At 46.3% G+C, this 15,591-nt stretch overlaps 2 protein-coding genes and 1 long non-coding RNA gene across 3 annotated transcripts in view; 2 read left to right on the top strand and 1 right to left on the bottom strand.

The window, feature by feature from the left end:
* The window catches only part of LOC118213622 (5-hydroxytryptamine receptor 1F-like), a 61,177-nt gene extending 53,532 nt beyond the window's left edge, over positions 1-7,645 (bottom strand). The window contains exon 1 of the mRNA XM_035392619.1: positions 7,204-7,645. The gene's annotated coding sequence lies outside the window, so the exon portion shown is untranslated. The remainder of the gene's footprint in view (positions 1-7,203) is intronic.
* Positions 6,526-7,512, top strand: LOC118213623. The gene is made up of 2 exons (XR_004762475.1): positions 6,526-6,616; positions 6,690-7,512. It is a non-coding gene; the product is annotated as an uncharacterized LOC118213623 (long non-coding RNA).
* Positions 7,646-9,003: 1,358 nt separating the features above from the next.
* Positions 9,004-14,812, top strand: nit2 (nitrilase family, member 2). The gene is made up of 11 exons (XM_035392582.1): positions 9,004-9,148; positions 10,570-10,688; positions 11,107-11,227; positions 11,738-11,826; positions 12,270-12,363; positions 12,750-12,824; positions 13,240-13,318; positions 13,473-13,571; positions 13,883-13,938; positions 14,328-14,427; positions 14,467-14,812. Exons 1-11 carry the CDS (start codon positions 9,121-9,123, stop codon positions 14,486-14,488), a joined length of 882 nt encoding a protein of 293 aa, XP_035248473.1. The 5' UTR covers positions 9,004-9,120; the 3' UTR covers positions 14,489-14,812.
* The last annotated feature ends 779 nt before the right edge of the window (positions 14,813-15,591 follow it).

The raw sequence follows: 15,591 nt of genomic DNA, 5'->3' as shown, positions 1-15,591 counted from the left end.
GTGCTACTCAACACTGTGCTCCTGAACACTGCGCTACAGAACACTGTGCTCCTCAGCACTGCACTACTGAACACTGTGTTACAGAACACTGCACTACTTAACACAGTGCTCCTCAGCACTGCACTACTGAACACTGTGCTACAGAACACTGTGCTCCTGAACACTGCACTACAGAACACTGTGCTACTGATCACTGTGCTCCTCAGCACTGGACTACTGAACACTGTGCTCCTCAGCACAGCACTACTGAACACTGTGCTCCTGAACACTGCACTACATAACACTGTGATACAGAACTGTCCTACTCAACACTGCTCCTGGACACTGTGCTCCTCAGCACTGCACTACAGAACACTGTGCTATAGAACACTGTGCTCCTCAGTACTGTGCTCCTCAGCACTGCACTACAGAACACTGTGCCACTGAACACTGTGCTCCTCAGCACTACACTACAGAACACTGTGCTCCTCAGCACTGCACTACAGAACACTATGCTACAGAACACTGTGCTCCTCAGCACTGCACGACTGAACACTGCACTACTGAACACTGTGCTCCTCAGCACTGCACTACTGAACACTGTGCTCCTCAGCACTGCACTACAGAACACTGTGCCACTGAACACTGTGCTTCTCAGCACTGCACTACAGAACACTGTGCTCCTGAACACTGTGCTCCTCAGCACTGCACTACAGAACACTGTGCTCCTGAACACTGTGCTCCTCAGCACTGCACTACTGAACACTGTGCTTCTCAGCACTGCACTACAGAACACTGTGCTCCTCAGCACTGCACTACTGAACACTGTGCTCCTCAGCACTGCACTACTGAACACCGTGCTACTGAACACTGTGCTCCTCAGCACTGCACTGCTGAACACTGTGCTACAGAACACTGTGCTCCTGAATACATCTTTTGGTGTCCTGACAATTGAACTGAACATTCAGAATGAAGCTTATGTGCATAATATACATATAAATATATAAATATAAAATATTAATAAATTGAAAAGCAGGGCATGGATAATGAGCCAATTTCTCTACATTCTTTTTTGGTCTTTGTTAAAAGTGAGAATACACATGTGAGTTTACTCTCTGGAATATATATATATATATATATATATATATCATCGGTCTAATGTGTACGCTTAAAAGCCTGAACACTCAGTACCATACAGTCCTGTACTGTGAGCTACTTTAGCATCCTGGAAACAAAATGTCACTTTGTCGATTGTACTTCTATAAATTAAAAACAGATACTGTTCTCTAAAATACATGGAACTTGGCATCTCTCCCCGTGGAAATGTATAGATGCACCCAATCAGCAGTGTTCCCAGTACAAACATAATTCAAGGAAACTCAAACAGAAGCACAGAGAGGATGAATGCTTCTAAAAGTCCTGAACAGAACAGACCTCATTTTCACCTTGAGGAGAATCAGGCTTGTAAATGCATTGTCAAAATGATCAGTTATATACCCCTGCATTGTCAAAATGATGGGTTATATACCCCTGCATTGCCAAAATGATGGGTTACATACCCCTGCATTGTCAAAGTGGCACAAAATGTCACACGTAAATGATCAGTTATAAACCTGTGCTGTCAAAGCGAAGAGTTCACTTGATCTCCATCACTGTAAAGCCATTATAATTTATCATCAGTCCTGAATGTGTGATATTTGCATAGCTGGGTCGCAGGCCGAGATGCACATCACTTTGCCAGTAATGTATGTGACTGTGCAGGCTAGCTATCTTGATTGGGTGAAGTGACTTTGTGTGATTGTTACCCAAGAGCCCGGTCTCACGGAGGGCATAGGCCTGATGTCACAGATGCTCTGGTGTCACATGTGCTGATGTCACAGATGAGGGAGACGGGTTTTCATTTCACAGAAACTCAGCCACACTTCCATCGCTTCCTCTGTCTCCTTCTCTCCATCGCTTCCTGTCTCCTTCCCTCCTTCGCTTCCTCCATCTCCTCTGTGTGTACTGCACAGAGGAAAAACCAAATATACTTTACCTCTCCTCCTGCACAATGATTTAACAGTTTTACAAGCTGAAAGATTCATTTACTGCATCAGTCCAATGCAATCAGGCATTCTGAGCATACATATATAATGCATGCTCCCCTGTGGATTTTCAGGATAACCTTTTAGCTGATGAAATTTTTTTTCATTGCCGCGGTGAAATCTCAATCACCAGCCCCATTGAACACGTATTTTTGAAATAAAATAAGAGCTCTTGATATTCATTAGTACACTGCAGTCTGTGGAGCTTCATGTTTGCATAATGAATGGAGATATTAAACCTGGACCTGCCTTCCACAGGAAATGACTTCTACACTCAAGTGCCAAAGCCCTCATTAGATTTTCAGATCTGCCTGTCAGGATGAAAGGGGCTCCTTCAAGCATTTTGTTTTTTCTTTTGTTGTTGTTGTGGTTCTGTTGTCTGTATACCATTTCATCAGATGAAACAGAATAACGTTTTGATGCTTTGAAGATCCATGTAGCTGGAATGCTGCCAATGAAAAATAATAAAATGATTCCAAACATTTCCAAAGATTTGTTGGCAGTCTTACAATATGACAGATTCAATTTTCTCATTAAAAGTCAATAAATCATTGCAAAATCAGCAGTATAAACACAAATAAAACAAATGAGAGTTTGATAGTTGATTTGATTCCATGGCACACACACACAGGTGTGCATTATCCCACCCAACACACCCACCTAAAACATTGTGGAGATCAAAACATTTTATCCTCAATAATGTCAACATCATGTCACAAAAGGTATCAGGCTTGAAGAAAGAAGTAACAGAAAGGAAAAAATCATGTGATGAATAAATATACAGTAAAGATATATTTCTGTATAAATGTCACGTGCTGATGTCAGAGGTAGTGGGTGGAGCCTGGCTCAGGCAAGCAGTTTCCAGGGATACCAACTGCATCACAATACCACCAGGGTATTATCTGCTATGACATCACCCACCAAACCAGACAGAGAAACTACGGACCAACATTAGCATGGCGTTTTCTGTCCGTCCCTGACCTGTGACCCCCAGACCTCTCACATTACATTACAGGCATTTGGCAGACGTTCTTACCTCACCTCTCCACATACCTGCACTCCCGTGACTGAATGTTCTGTTACCTGGGAGCTGAGTGCTCCTTAGCTGTGGCTGCAGAACTGCACACAGCTGTGCCAAACTGCCCCCATTACCCATAAATCCATGGGATTACTGCCTTTACTTTAAATCACATCACATTCACCAGTCTCCACTGATCTCCACAGTACTGGACCCAAGCACTTCTGCTATAAGACTCCCATAAACAGCTTCTGTTCCCGGCCAATTACCCGCTGTTCTGTGTAGTTTAGTTCGCAATTGTTAGCTTACAAAGCACTCCAAGTGACAGGAAGTAGGCAAGCACTTGGCGCTGTGGTGTGTGTGTGCACAGGAATTCCAAACTGATTTCCTCCTAAAGTGGAGAAACACATTTGTTAATAAGTTATGTACAAGTAATGTACACCCGTTTTAGCTCAGAGTACCAGTGGAAATGCAGAAGGTAGTGGTAAATGATGTTGAGGGTGTCTGGGTGCTGGTGTAAATGTGAATGCACACTGTCCCCTGACCATTTACCCCTTACTCTGGTAGAGAATGAGATGATATATGAACAGCCTCCAACGTATCTGGGAAAAATTATACTTGAAACATAACTTAAGTGGCCACACAGTTTAAAACAACAGTATCTTTAGATTTGCTTCTTACTGTCGGTTACAAGGTTTGCAACTTTGAAAGGTTACTGCAGTGACTACATTTAGCCTCCTACCATATAAAAGGCATAAAAAAAACACATTAGATTTTCCTCCAGAATTACCACAGGGCTTTATGGGTACTCGTGTGGACCAGGGAAAGCGTCATGTGTTCCAGAAAACGAAGATTTTTATCTGCGGTGCTGAACATGAGATTCTATAAACACACTGGGCTACAGACCAAGGTGCTCAGTAAAGGGCAGTAAGCTTCCCAGACTGGGAGCAAGGCCTTCCTAAACAGAACTTTCTCTCCTTTAAACCCCCACAGCAGCAGCTGCTGGGTGGCTCATTCGGGTAAGACACCACACTGAGGTGCATGGATGAGCCCCACGGTCTCAGATCGAATCTGGAGTGCACCAGTGAAGACTGTGACCAGTAGCTCTACAGGGTAGAGACAGGCAAACGCAGATTGCATCGCCGGGGGTATGGGAGGGTTCAGGTGGTCAGGGGTCTGCATTTCATTGCTATCCAGCAAACGCCCCTTGCTGGTTGATTGGGCTGCATGCCAAAGCCGCATATGAAAGGTCTTTCTCTGACTCCACTCTGTGAGTTTAGCCCTGGGCTGCGGTGTGAATAGGAGCAGGTTGGTCAGGGTTAGGGTTAGCAGGCTGGTGACATCACGTGTTTAAAGGAGAACCTACAACCTCCTGAACAGGCAGTGGGGTTCATGAATGAAGGAGGCTGCAGATAGCTGGACGTTCTAAATTAGGGTGGGAATTGTGAACGTGAAGCTGCTTATCAAAACCGCCATCGCTGATGTCGTCTCCTCTGCGGGTTCTCTTTCGCCAGGTGGAGCCATCAGCAGTGAGGGAGATACAGTTAGCACAGTGTGGGAGATAGAGCTAGCACAGTGTGGGAGATAGAGCTAGCACAGTGTGGGAGACACAGTTAGCGCAGTGAGAGAGATAGAGCTAGCACAGTGTGGGAGATTGAGCTAGCACGGTGAGGGAAATACAGTTAGCACAGTGTGGGAGATAGAGCTAGCACTGTGAGGGAGACACAGTTAGCGCAGTGAGAGAGATGGAGCTAGCACAGTGAGAGAGATAGAGCTAGCACAGTGTGGGAGATAGAGTTAGCACAGAAAGGGGGCTACAGTTAGCATGCTAGCACTGTAGCCTAAAGTGTCACTAAATTTAACCAGCCATTCTCCGGCTTTAGGCCCCAGAGGCTTCAAGCAGCCAGTGTAGCCATGCCACGCACGCTTTTATATTTGTCCCATTTCCATTCTTTCAACATGAAGGGAAAAATGTTGCAGGGAAAAATGTTGCAGTCATTGAAAATGATTGAAAGAATGTGAATGGAGAAGCAATTTATCCTGTAGCACATTATCTGGTGACCAGACGGCGTTTTGGGCGGAAGACGCGGGATTGGCCGACATTCGCAGAACGGCAGCAGCGGGTTAGGGGAGAGGAGTGCATGCAGTGCGAGGGGGAAGTGAGGAAGAGCGCTAAACAGCTGTCATCCCAGCGAGAGGACAAACTGAGACAGGATGCTAAAGGAGTCCACGGTTAACTGACATCTTTGTCGTCAGCCATGGATCGTTATAAGAGAAAAACACTATAAAGGCTGAATAGAACTGCAATTAGCTTCTGATCCCTTACAAATGATGAGATGGGGGACACTTCCTGAATATCTTCTCTGAACTACTAAAGCTGAGCCAGGAAATCTGAGTGGGGCCTCCATGCAAGCAGGAACAGGCTGGGGTCGCTATGCAACAATGTCTGGCTAAGTGGAGTTTCCATAAAGTGACAAAGATGAGCAGAGGTCCCGTGGGCAACCAAACAGAGGGCATTTATACTGAATCCTTCACAGACCAGCTTCCATGAACCTTCCATGACACACACCTGAAACATCCGCGATATGCAGCTCAATGACCTTTAGCTTGGCCACCTGAGAGACTGATAAGTCACCAGCATACCTTGGAGTTCCTCGTAGTACCTGTTATATAGACATATTTATGTACATACACATATAGATCACACTCTCAAACTCTCTCACACACACACTCACACAAACACGCGCGCACACACACATGCTGGTGAAACGGCCTGTAATGTAATGAACACTCCTGCAGACCTTTTTTTCTATTTTATTAACCTCAGCTGCGTGACTGTGGAACGCAAAGATAACCGGTTCTGGAGAGGCACAGATAAACACAAAGTCTTGGTCTGAGTCTGAGGTCCACCAATGTAATGCTATATAATGCAATATAGTTCATGTTCATGTTGTTCATGTTGCTTTGCTTCCCCCTAGTGTTAACTATGAGTACTGTATCGGTCCCCAAGCTCACCACAGGATATGGTAAATGGTAAATGGACTGCATTTATATAGCGCTTTTATCCAAAGCGCTTTACAATTGATGCCTCTCATTCGCCAGAGCAGTTAGAGGTTAGGGGTTAGGTGTCTTGCTCAAGGACACTTCGACACGCCCAGGGCGGGGTTTGAACCGGCAACCCTCCGACTGCCAGACAATCGGTCTTACCTCCTGAGCTATATCGCCCCCATATATTATATTATATATTTTCAGTATTCAACCACAGCCTCATTACAAATGCACAAACTGATCTTTCCTCCCATGGCTGGCTCTGTTCCAGGTTGAGTAATGAGGGGACTAACACAAAGCCAGCCAGCTGTGTCTAAACCCTGGTCCCCAGGAACTCGCACACAGCCCCATGTGTTTAATGGAGTGCGCAGTGCATGCTGGGAGAGATTACCTGCTCCCACGATAGGGGGTAAAAGCAGCCAAAGCTGTTGGAGTGTGTGGGCAAGCAGAAAGTCTGCACTACTGATGAGGGTCTCACTGCTCTCAGGTGAGTAACTGGATTATAAAAATGTTCCCATGAGATCCAGGACTCAGTGTTCACCTGTCTACAACCTCCCCAGGCTCAGCCATGTCACTCTGCTTCTCATCTCCGTCCACGCTGCCTATATCAGCTCACAGCAAAGCCTGGCCGGACAGGATATGTGCCGATTGTGCTGCTAAAGGAAGAGCTCCGTCATATGCTAAAATGATCATCGGACCGTACACACCAGCCAGACATCTCTATTCGGTTACCGAGAGACATCTGGTCCATGGTGGTGGGAGTGTACTTGGCACTGCAGTCAGGACAGCGGACCAGCCCATCTTCCGATGCATGAAACGCCACCGCTTCAGATGCACTTGGGCTCTCCTGACCCTCTTTAGCTATTGTTATAAGTCGCAAATCCATGGGCTTAGAGTGAACCGGGCCTACAACACGCTAGACCTATATTTAAGATAGAATCTACGGCTAAATATTCGTACCCGAATCTACTGTATGTTGTGTAACTTAGTGTACAAGAGTGTATCAACCAAACGACAAGAAAACCGAAACAAAACGCGGCACGTCTGCCAAGGGCAAGGCAGCCCCCCTCTTACCGGCAGAGAAGATGACGACCATGCACAGGACCGACCAGAGCTTCCTCCAGACCTCCAGCCAGCGCCGGTGTTTCTTCTTTTTTGCTCAATTATTAGTTTTGATTTTGGTGGGAAATGGACGATTATAAGAAAACGAACCGACAAAAACATCAATGCACGTGACGGTGAGACGACAAAAAGTAGAAAGTCCAGTGGTAGAGGAGGTTGGCAAAGAAAATCCAGCCAGGCACGCAAACTCCGTCATAATGAGTGACACTTATTCTGTATACTAATAAGCACAATGCACAAAATAAACAAAACTTCCGCAAACTTATCTGTCCACAGTCTCCTTTTCAAAAATGGTGCCACCTGCTCACTCCTCCCCTTCCGGTCAGACGGTCCTTTAAGCTTCCCGCGCGTTATTAATGACCCTGTGTGTGCCAACCAACTCTAAGAAACAAAATATAAGCAAAGCTTGTTTGTTGTTCTTTCTTTTTGGGTTTCGTTTGGAATAATGTAACATTTATAGCTGTGTAAACATTATGTTATACTAATTGTTGGTTTGTTCAGTTAACGTTATCCCTGTTGATTAGAAACGGACGATTATTGCCTACTGATTATAGTAAACAAATTTGAAATAGGTAAGTTATGTTCTAGTAATATTTTAGTCATGTTGAAAATTGCATTTGAATCATGAAGCCACTAGGGGGGAGTAATTCATTGTTATTTTATTTAAAAGAGCTCAAACTGCAGTGATCAGATATAACCTACTTGGTTTCAGTTCCACTGCTGCTTTGGGGTTCAGATTAGATCTCTGTGGTCTGGTGCAGTTGCTATGGTGATGATGCCTATGGGGTTGGCAGTGCCTATGCCAAAGCCCCCGGTCTACCCTCATGACCACCTGCTGTACCAGCTTCACCAGCACCCCCCCCCCCCCCCCCCCCCCAATCACCAGAACCCCCACCTTCACCCCCAGGCCCTGCTGTCCAAAGTCCAAGTAGGCCTGGCTCTCAAACTGCAGCTCCTGTCTCAGCAGTCAGGACCAGCCTGTGTGCACCAGAATACTGACTTCCTGTGTGCTGGGGAGGTGGTACAATTGCAACTCATTATTTGGGTTCCAATTTTTACAAAACAAGGACACAAATATTTATTTATTTATTGGGCAGAGACGCCTTTTCTTTTTAAATAACAGAGTTTTACACTGTCCGCCATCTTCCCAGTCCTATAGGACCAGTTTAAGCCGTTTCAGTTGAAATGACTCTGCGCGGTACGGTACTAAGAATCGAGCCGATATGCAGACATCAGCCGTAATCCTCCGGACTGGTCAGCAGCAGTCCTGCCCACAGGAGCGTCTCTGTGATTACAGTCACATTTCCAAATTTTCCACTTTCCACAGAAAAGCTTGGTAACTGAGGGATTTTTTTATTTGTTTTGTTTTGTTTTTTGCTTAAACCAATATGTGTATAAATTCATGTCTGAAATAAATTTTACACATCTCTCATCTAGGCATAGGTTCCAGTTGACCAATCAACATTTATCACATTAAGATGGTCTGACTGGTCTGTGTCTCTCTGTCTTCTGTAAAGAAACCCGACAAGTCAAAACTGGACACCAAGCAACAATGCCCACCCGTTCTTTTATAACGTACAAATGTAATAATTGTACAACCATAGTACAGTGGAAGTTCAACGTGCTTTTGTATTGAAATTTTCTTCCCGGATGAAAACGGAAGCGCACGACTACACTGTATTTGTATAGTGGGCGTCATGGGTAGGCGTATTCCGCGCAGAATCACTGATCAGCAACACCTAGATCGGATAATGTGATGATTGAAGGAAGGCGATGGTCTATCAGTTTGGTATACGGATCAGTGGATCTGCGCAAATGCTCTACAGCAGAAGTAGCGCTGGGTAACGTATTGGCGTGACTGCAAGTGCTATGGCCGCTTTAGCTAAAGCAATGTCGAGTAAGTGAATATAATTTCATTCAATAACCTAAATCAAAAAAAATTTTAAGCAGTTTTGTAATTTTGCATAACTGTTGTTCCACCAATGAAGTATTGTGCATATACGTAGCATGCTACACTTCTAGATAGATAGCTACAGTTCGGTCGTACGCTTAAAAGATCCAGTAATGCAAACAGGTAAAACAACTTAGTTCCAAGTTATTCAGATTATATATGAAAATTATAATAGACCGCTTGCTTCGAAACGTAGGATTTAACATAAGTGTGCCACGTATCGACAGCTTGAGAGTGTAGTGTTTGTAGAGCCAATAGATTGTTGGTAATTAGCTGACTTCGCTGACTTGTATATTCTAAGATTCTAGCAATTATCTGAGAATTGCTCACTCACACAAATTAATAGTACAGTCAGCGCAAATTTTTTTCCCGTGGAAACTGTGGGTCTTGATAAACGTAATAGCAGAGAGCAGTCCAGAAGCAGCCCTGTCTGCGTATGCGCTGGCCACTGTTTAACCTGGACAGTGACCCTTGAGACGGAATTATTGTGCAATCCCTCAAATTTCTAGCATGCGTTAACATTAAAATCACACTCGGCAACAGTTCATAAAATAATTATCTTACGACCTTCATATTTCAGTCAAAGAAATGTGCAATATACACCACGGTTAATCAGGCAAGCAGCCATAACTCCTCACTGTAGCAACACCATCACCCTCTGCTTTAAGAGCTGCTGTGCTGTATGGCTCGCTGTGTTTCCTGTTACTGGAGTGATAGATCTGGGTTAGTCTGGGAGAAACCTGGATGAGCGGCAGCCCTAAGACATTAATCTCTGTGAGCGCATAACACAGAGGCTGAACCCCAGAACACTGTGCTTGGGCCTGGAATCAGTGTCCCAAAACCCTGCACCGTGTTCAGGGAGCAAAACCCTGCACCGTGTTCAGGGAGCAAAACTCTGCACCGTGTTCAGGAAGCAAAACTCTGCACCCTGTTCAGGGAGCAAAACTCTGCACCCTGTTCAGGGAGCAAAACTCTGCTCAGTGTTCAGGGAGCAAAACCCTGCTCAGTGTTCAGGGAGCAAAACTCTGCACCCTGTTCAGGGAGCAAAACTCTGCTCAGTGTTCAGGGAGCAAAACCCTGCTCAGTGTTCAGGGAGCAAAACCCTGCACCGTGTTCAGGGAGCAGAACCCTGCTTAGTGTTCAGGGAGAAACACCCTGCACCGTGTTCAGGGAGCAGAACCCTGCTTAGTGTTCAGGGAGAAACACCCTGCACCGTGTTCAGGGAGCAGAACCCTGCTTAGTGTTCAGGGAGAAACACCCTGCACCGTGTTCAGGGAGCAGAACCCTGCTTAGTGTTCAGAGAGGATGCAGGCCGTGTGAGCGGATTTCTGCCATGGTGACTGTCCTGTCACTGCTTTGTGATGCAGAGTTCCGCCTGGCTGTGGTGCAGCTGCACGTATCAAAGGTCAAGGCGGACAACCTGAACAGAGTGCGGAAACTGGTGAAGGAGGCGGCAGATAAGGGAGCCAAAATGGTGGTTCTGCCTGTGAGTAACCCGGAGTAACCTCACGGTCTACAGACGACTCCACCCCTTCCTGCAGCTATACGCATACAAGACAAACTGGAGGGGGACAAAGTACTCTTACCTTATTAACAATGTACTGTACTAAGTACTGTTACCTTATTAACAATGGTTAACGAAGCAGGTTAACCATGGCTTGTTCCTGAAAAATAATAAGACAGTTTAGATATTTCACCTTGTATTACACATGCAGAAAATAATGAATTGGATCTTACTGTGATACTTTCTGGGGGAAAGTTCTGTATTTATAAAATGAAAGTGTTTGGCAGGATATTCTGAACTCAAATGGGCACCGTACTGCGGTGTCCAAACAAACACTTTCCCTGTGTTTATTAGCTGTGTGTAGTTTTAGGAGTCAGAGCTCTTTGCTTCACCTCCACAGGAGTGTTTCAACTCCCCGTACGGGACCAGCTTTTTCCCGGAGTACGCAGAGAAGATCCCTGGGGAGTCCACACAGCTCCTGTCTGAAGCAGCCAAGGAGAACGCAGTGTACCTGGTGGGGGGTGAGACAGTGTACCTGGTGGGGTGGGGTGGGGTGGGGGTGGGGTGGGGTGGGGTGGGGTGGGGGGGGGGGGGGGGTGAGACAGTGTACTTGGTGGAGGGGGTGAGACAGTGTACTGGTCGGGGGTGAGACAGTGAACCTGCGTGTTACATCACCATGACATTGTTGCGTGACTGAGAGGAACAGGGGTGAAACTGCAGGGTCACTGTATTTTAGGAGCTCTGAGTCCCAAGTCAAACATTCACAATGTGGGTCATTGTCAATGCAGACTTCTCTGCAAAAACTTGAATGAACTTTTACTAGTAAACTGAAGTGTTACACTTGTTCAGTTTGGTGAGTTAGTTTTAGTGATTACTGAACCACCCAAAGTGTGTTGGTGAGAAAAAAAATTCTTGCATTTAATTTAAAGTCCTAAGTTAATTGCATCCGAACCGCAGTGTTTGAGATAGATTGTTTAGGATGCAGTTTGTGTGTGTGTGTGTGTGTGTGTGTGTGTGTGTGTGTGCGGTAGGTTCCATCCCAGAGGAAGACGGGGGGAAGTTGTATAACACCTGTCCGGTTTTTGGGCCGGACGGTACTCTGCTTCTCAAACACAGGAAGGTTAGTGCCAAACATCTCTGCAAATTTGCTCAAATTTAGCATGCGTGCATTTACAATTCAAACAGGCTTTTTCGCATGAAAATATGCCACAAAAGCATGAAGTTACGCAGTGTAATATTTAATATGTATACTATATAGTGCATAGTATTACTGTATAGTACTATATAGACAGCAGTGTTTCATATCTATACCATAATGTCCTGCCGTGGTTTAGTCCCATACTGTCCTGCTGTGGTTTAGTCCCATACTGTCCTGCTGTTGTTTAGTCCCATACTGTCCTGCTGTGGTTTAGTCCCATACTGTCCTGCCGTGGTTTAGTCCCATAATGTCCTGCTGTGGTTTAGTCCCATACTGTCCTGCCGTGGTTTAGTCCCTTACTGTCCTGCTGTGGTTTAGTCCCATACTGTCCTGCTGTGGTTTAGTCCCCTTGCATTCCTGTGCAGATTCATCTCTTTGATATCGACGTTCCTGGGAAAATCCGCTTCCAGGAGTCAGAGACACTCAGTCCAGGAAGCAGCTTTTCTGTATTCGACACACGTGAGCATCCTCCTTTCTGTCCGTCCGTCTGTCTGTCTACAGGGTGGAATTCAGTAGTCAGATATCAGTCAGTAGATGCAGTTAATTATGTATAATTGGCTACAGATGTGTAAAGTAAACGAGAGCATTGTAGATTTGTAGTGTAAGTTAAAGTGTGGTAGATGTGTAGAGTTAGTGAAAGTGTGGTAGATTTGTTGAATGATCACTGAGGCTGATTAGAGTTCTGATTTGTTGATTGATCACTGAGGCTGATTAGATTTCTGATTTGTTGAATAATCACTGAGGCTGATTAGATTTCTGATTTGTTGAATGATCACTGAGGCTCATTAGATTTCTGATTTGTTGAGTGATCACTGAGGCTGATTAGAGTTCTGTCATGTTCTCAGCTTTCTGTAAGGTGGGCGTAGGGATCTGCTATGACATGCGCTTTGCGGAGCTGGCCCAGATCTACACAAAGAGAGGTGAGGTCCTCACATGGGACTGATAAACAGCACGTCCCCGCAGAGCAGAGAAAACCGCACGAGCACGGAGTCAACAGAGTTACAGAGTAAATCTACTCTGCAAGGTGCTGTTGATGATTCCACATGAGTTCTGGTCCAGTGAAATATGGTACAGTTTATTGGGACTGTAGGGGATTTGCACATCATCGTTTTTAATAGTTAAATTTTACATTTTAATATTGAGTTTTTCATCCTGAAAGCATCTTCTAATACTGCCCACCACAGGAGGATTTGGTTTTGGGCTTTTGGAGATTGTGTTGCTTTTGTAACATGGTGATTTACATTTTAACCAATCAGCAGTACCTCCATTTAGTGGGCAGCCAATCAGAAGTGAATGTGCAGTCCAGAACAGAATTGCTGTGTCATTCCACTCCAGGGTGTCAGCTGTTGGTTTACCCCGGAGCATTCAATATGACCACTGGACCAGCCCACTGGGAACTGCTGCAGAGAGGGAGGTCAGTGTCCTGCTCATTTCACAAACACAGGAAGGGCAGCAAATGTATACAGCTCTGTAAGTTGTGCAGACTCATTCAAATGGGTCTCTGTACAGAATGTGTGGGATGGAGTGAGAAGTGTGTGATCTGAGATGTGTCCCCCTCTGCACTACAGGGCAGTGGATAACCAGGTCTATGTGGCCACAGCTTCTCCAGCCCGCGACGAAACCGCCTCCTACGTGGCCTGGGGTCACAGCAGCGTGGTCAGCCCCTGGTCAGTGTCCGTCCGTCCGTCCGTCTGTCTGTGACTCACCGTAAAATGAGCGGTGTGCATGTGCAGACAGTGGTGTGTACACTGTTCTGGCACTGCATATTCACTTCTGATTGGGTCTGTAAGTGGGCGGTCTGTAGTGTGTGCAACTGGGCGGTCTATTGTGTGTGTAATTGGGTGGTCTATAGTGTGTGTAATTGGGTGGTCTATAGTGTGTGTAATTGGGTGGTCTGTAGAGTGTGTAATTGGGAAGTCTATAGTGTGTGTAATTGGGTGGCCTATAGGGTGTGTAATTGGGCGGTTTGTATCTGCAGGGGTGAGGTGGTCGCTCAAGCTGGCTCAGAGGAGACTGTAGTGTACGCTGATATTGGTGAGTAAGCAGCTCATACTGATCACTGTCCGTCTACACCAGTGCAACCAAACCAGTGTTAACCAAGCCAGTGCTATCCGAACCAGTGCTAACCGAACCAGTTCTAACCGAACCAGTGCTAACTGAACCAGTGCTAACCGAACCAGTTCTAACCGAACCAGTTCTAACCGAACCAGTGCTAACTGAACCAGTGCTAACCGAACCAGTGTTAACCGAACCAGTTCTAACCAAACCAGTGCTAACCAAACCAGTGCTAACATGTCATAAGTGGACATCAGAATGTTCAGTGCACCTGATGCAGAACACGCCAGACTGAAAACAAGTGCTCTGCAGACCTGCGCAGGTGCAGTCGTGTGTATGAGGCTTATTCTGATGTTTCTGTGTGGCAGACCTGCAGTACCTGTCGGACGTGCGCCAGCAGATCCCCATCTCCTCCCAGAGCCGCGGCGACCTGTACGGTGTGAGTGAGGCACAGCAGGGGGGCATTGGGTCTGGACCACAGCGTACCTGAGCAGGAGGGGGGATTGGGTCTGGACCACAGCGTACCTGAGCAGGAGGGGGGGTTGGGTCTGGACCACAGTGTACCTGAGTGCCAGGTGTGACCACAGCCAGGCCCTCCCCTTTCCTGCAGACGCACCCCGGATTTACAGCATTACTGTGGGGCAAGGCCTCCCGCACTCCTAAACAGAACTGGGGGCGGGGGGGCAGGGGGGGTGTGTGTTTGAATAGTGATGAACATGCATTTGGTCCCGGTGCCTTAACTTTGTTTCCTTGTCAAAACTGAACTGTCTAAAGCTGTTTTGTGATCACATTTGCAACCCTTGCCCAAAAAGAAAAACAAAATGGATAAAGAGATACAGCCGTCACATCTCCAGATCTGTTTGACAGCCACCGTGTGCTCTGGAAATTAACTGTGCTGGCGTTCTGTTTACGTGTGTAGGGTTGTGCTGAACAGACACGCCTGTCCGCCTCTTCATACGTGTGCTTCAGAGGAATGTCTCCGTGGGCCTGTTGGCCTGACTCGCACGCACGCGTTGCTATGGCGACGGGAGACGGCCGGCTTGGGGAGGGCTATGCTGTGTATCGCACGGGGAGCTGTGAATGACAGCACACACACAGTCATAACACGTCAGGCAGCCGAGCAGGAGTGTGGAATACGGGTCTGAGAGCCCGCTGTGGATTTACTGCCCCTAAGCCCCGCCCCCCTGGGAGATTACACTGGGGTGATATTCATACTTTGGGTAAGAAAGGGGGCCTCTCCTAATGAGGTAATAAACCCCTCCCCCCCCCACCTGCCCTCCCCATGCGCGGCTGCTAACCACCCCCCGCCCCAGCAGTGGAGATGTAGTGTGCTGTCTGCAGTCTCCAGGTAGGCCTTAGTGTCAGGAGACCTTCATACTGCCTCCATAAATGTGTGATCAGGTCCATTCATAAACCATGTCTGGTGGGTTTGGGGCCACCTTTCTGCAATATTCATGTATAAATATAATTTATGACACAAAACCACAATAAAAATTCACTCAAGATCAAAGCAATTGTTTATACAGTAGTGTATAAACAATTGCTTTGTATACAGGAGAATGTACAGGAAAATAAACATGCTGGTTTCTTTGGTGGTATTGGTTAGAGCATCACACACAGAGCCTCCTGTTT

The sequence above is a fragment of the Anguilla anguilla genome, chromosome 15 (assembly GCF_013347855.1).
Source record: "Anguilla anguilla isolate fAngAng1 chromosome 15, fAngAng1.pri, whole genome shotgun sequence".
Taxonomy (NCBI): Eukaryota; Metazoa; Chordata; class Actinopteri; order Anguilliformes; family Anguillidae; genus Anguilla; species Anguilla anguilla.
This window is presented reverse-complemented; position numbering and strand designations above follow the sequence as displayed.

What these genes read in the sequence shown, in the direction of transcription:
- nit2 (XM_035392582.1), top strand. Translation starts at nt 9,121, where the DNA reads ATGGCCGCTTTAGCTAAAGCAATGTCGA. An exon ending in CCAAAATGGTGGTTCTGCCT is followed by an intron (nt 10,689 to 11,106) that starts GTGAGTAACCCG and finishes TCACCTCCACAG; the next exon opens with GAGTGTTTCAACTCCCCGTA. An exon ending in TGCTTCTCAAACACAGGAAG is followed by an intron (nt 11,827 to 12,269) that starts GTTAGTGCCAAA and finishes ATTCCTGTGCAG; the next exon opens with ATTCATCTCTTTGATATCGA.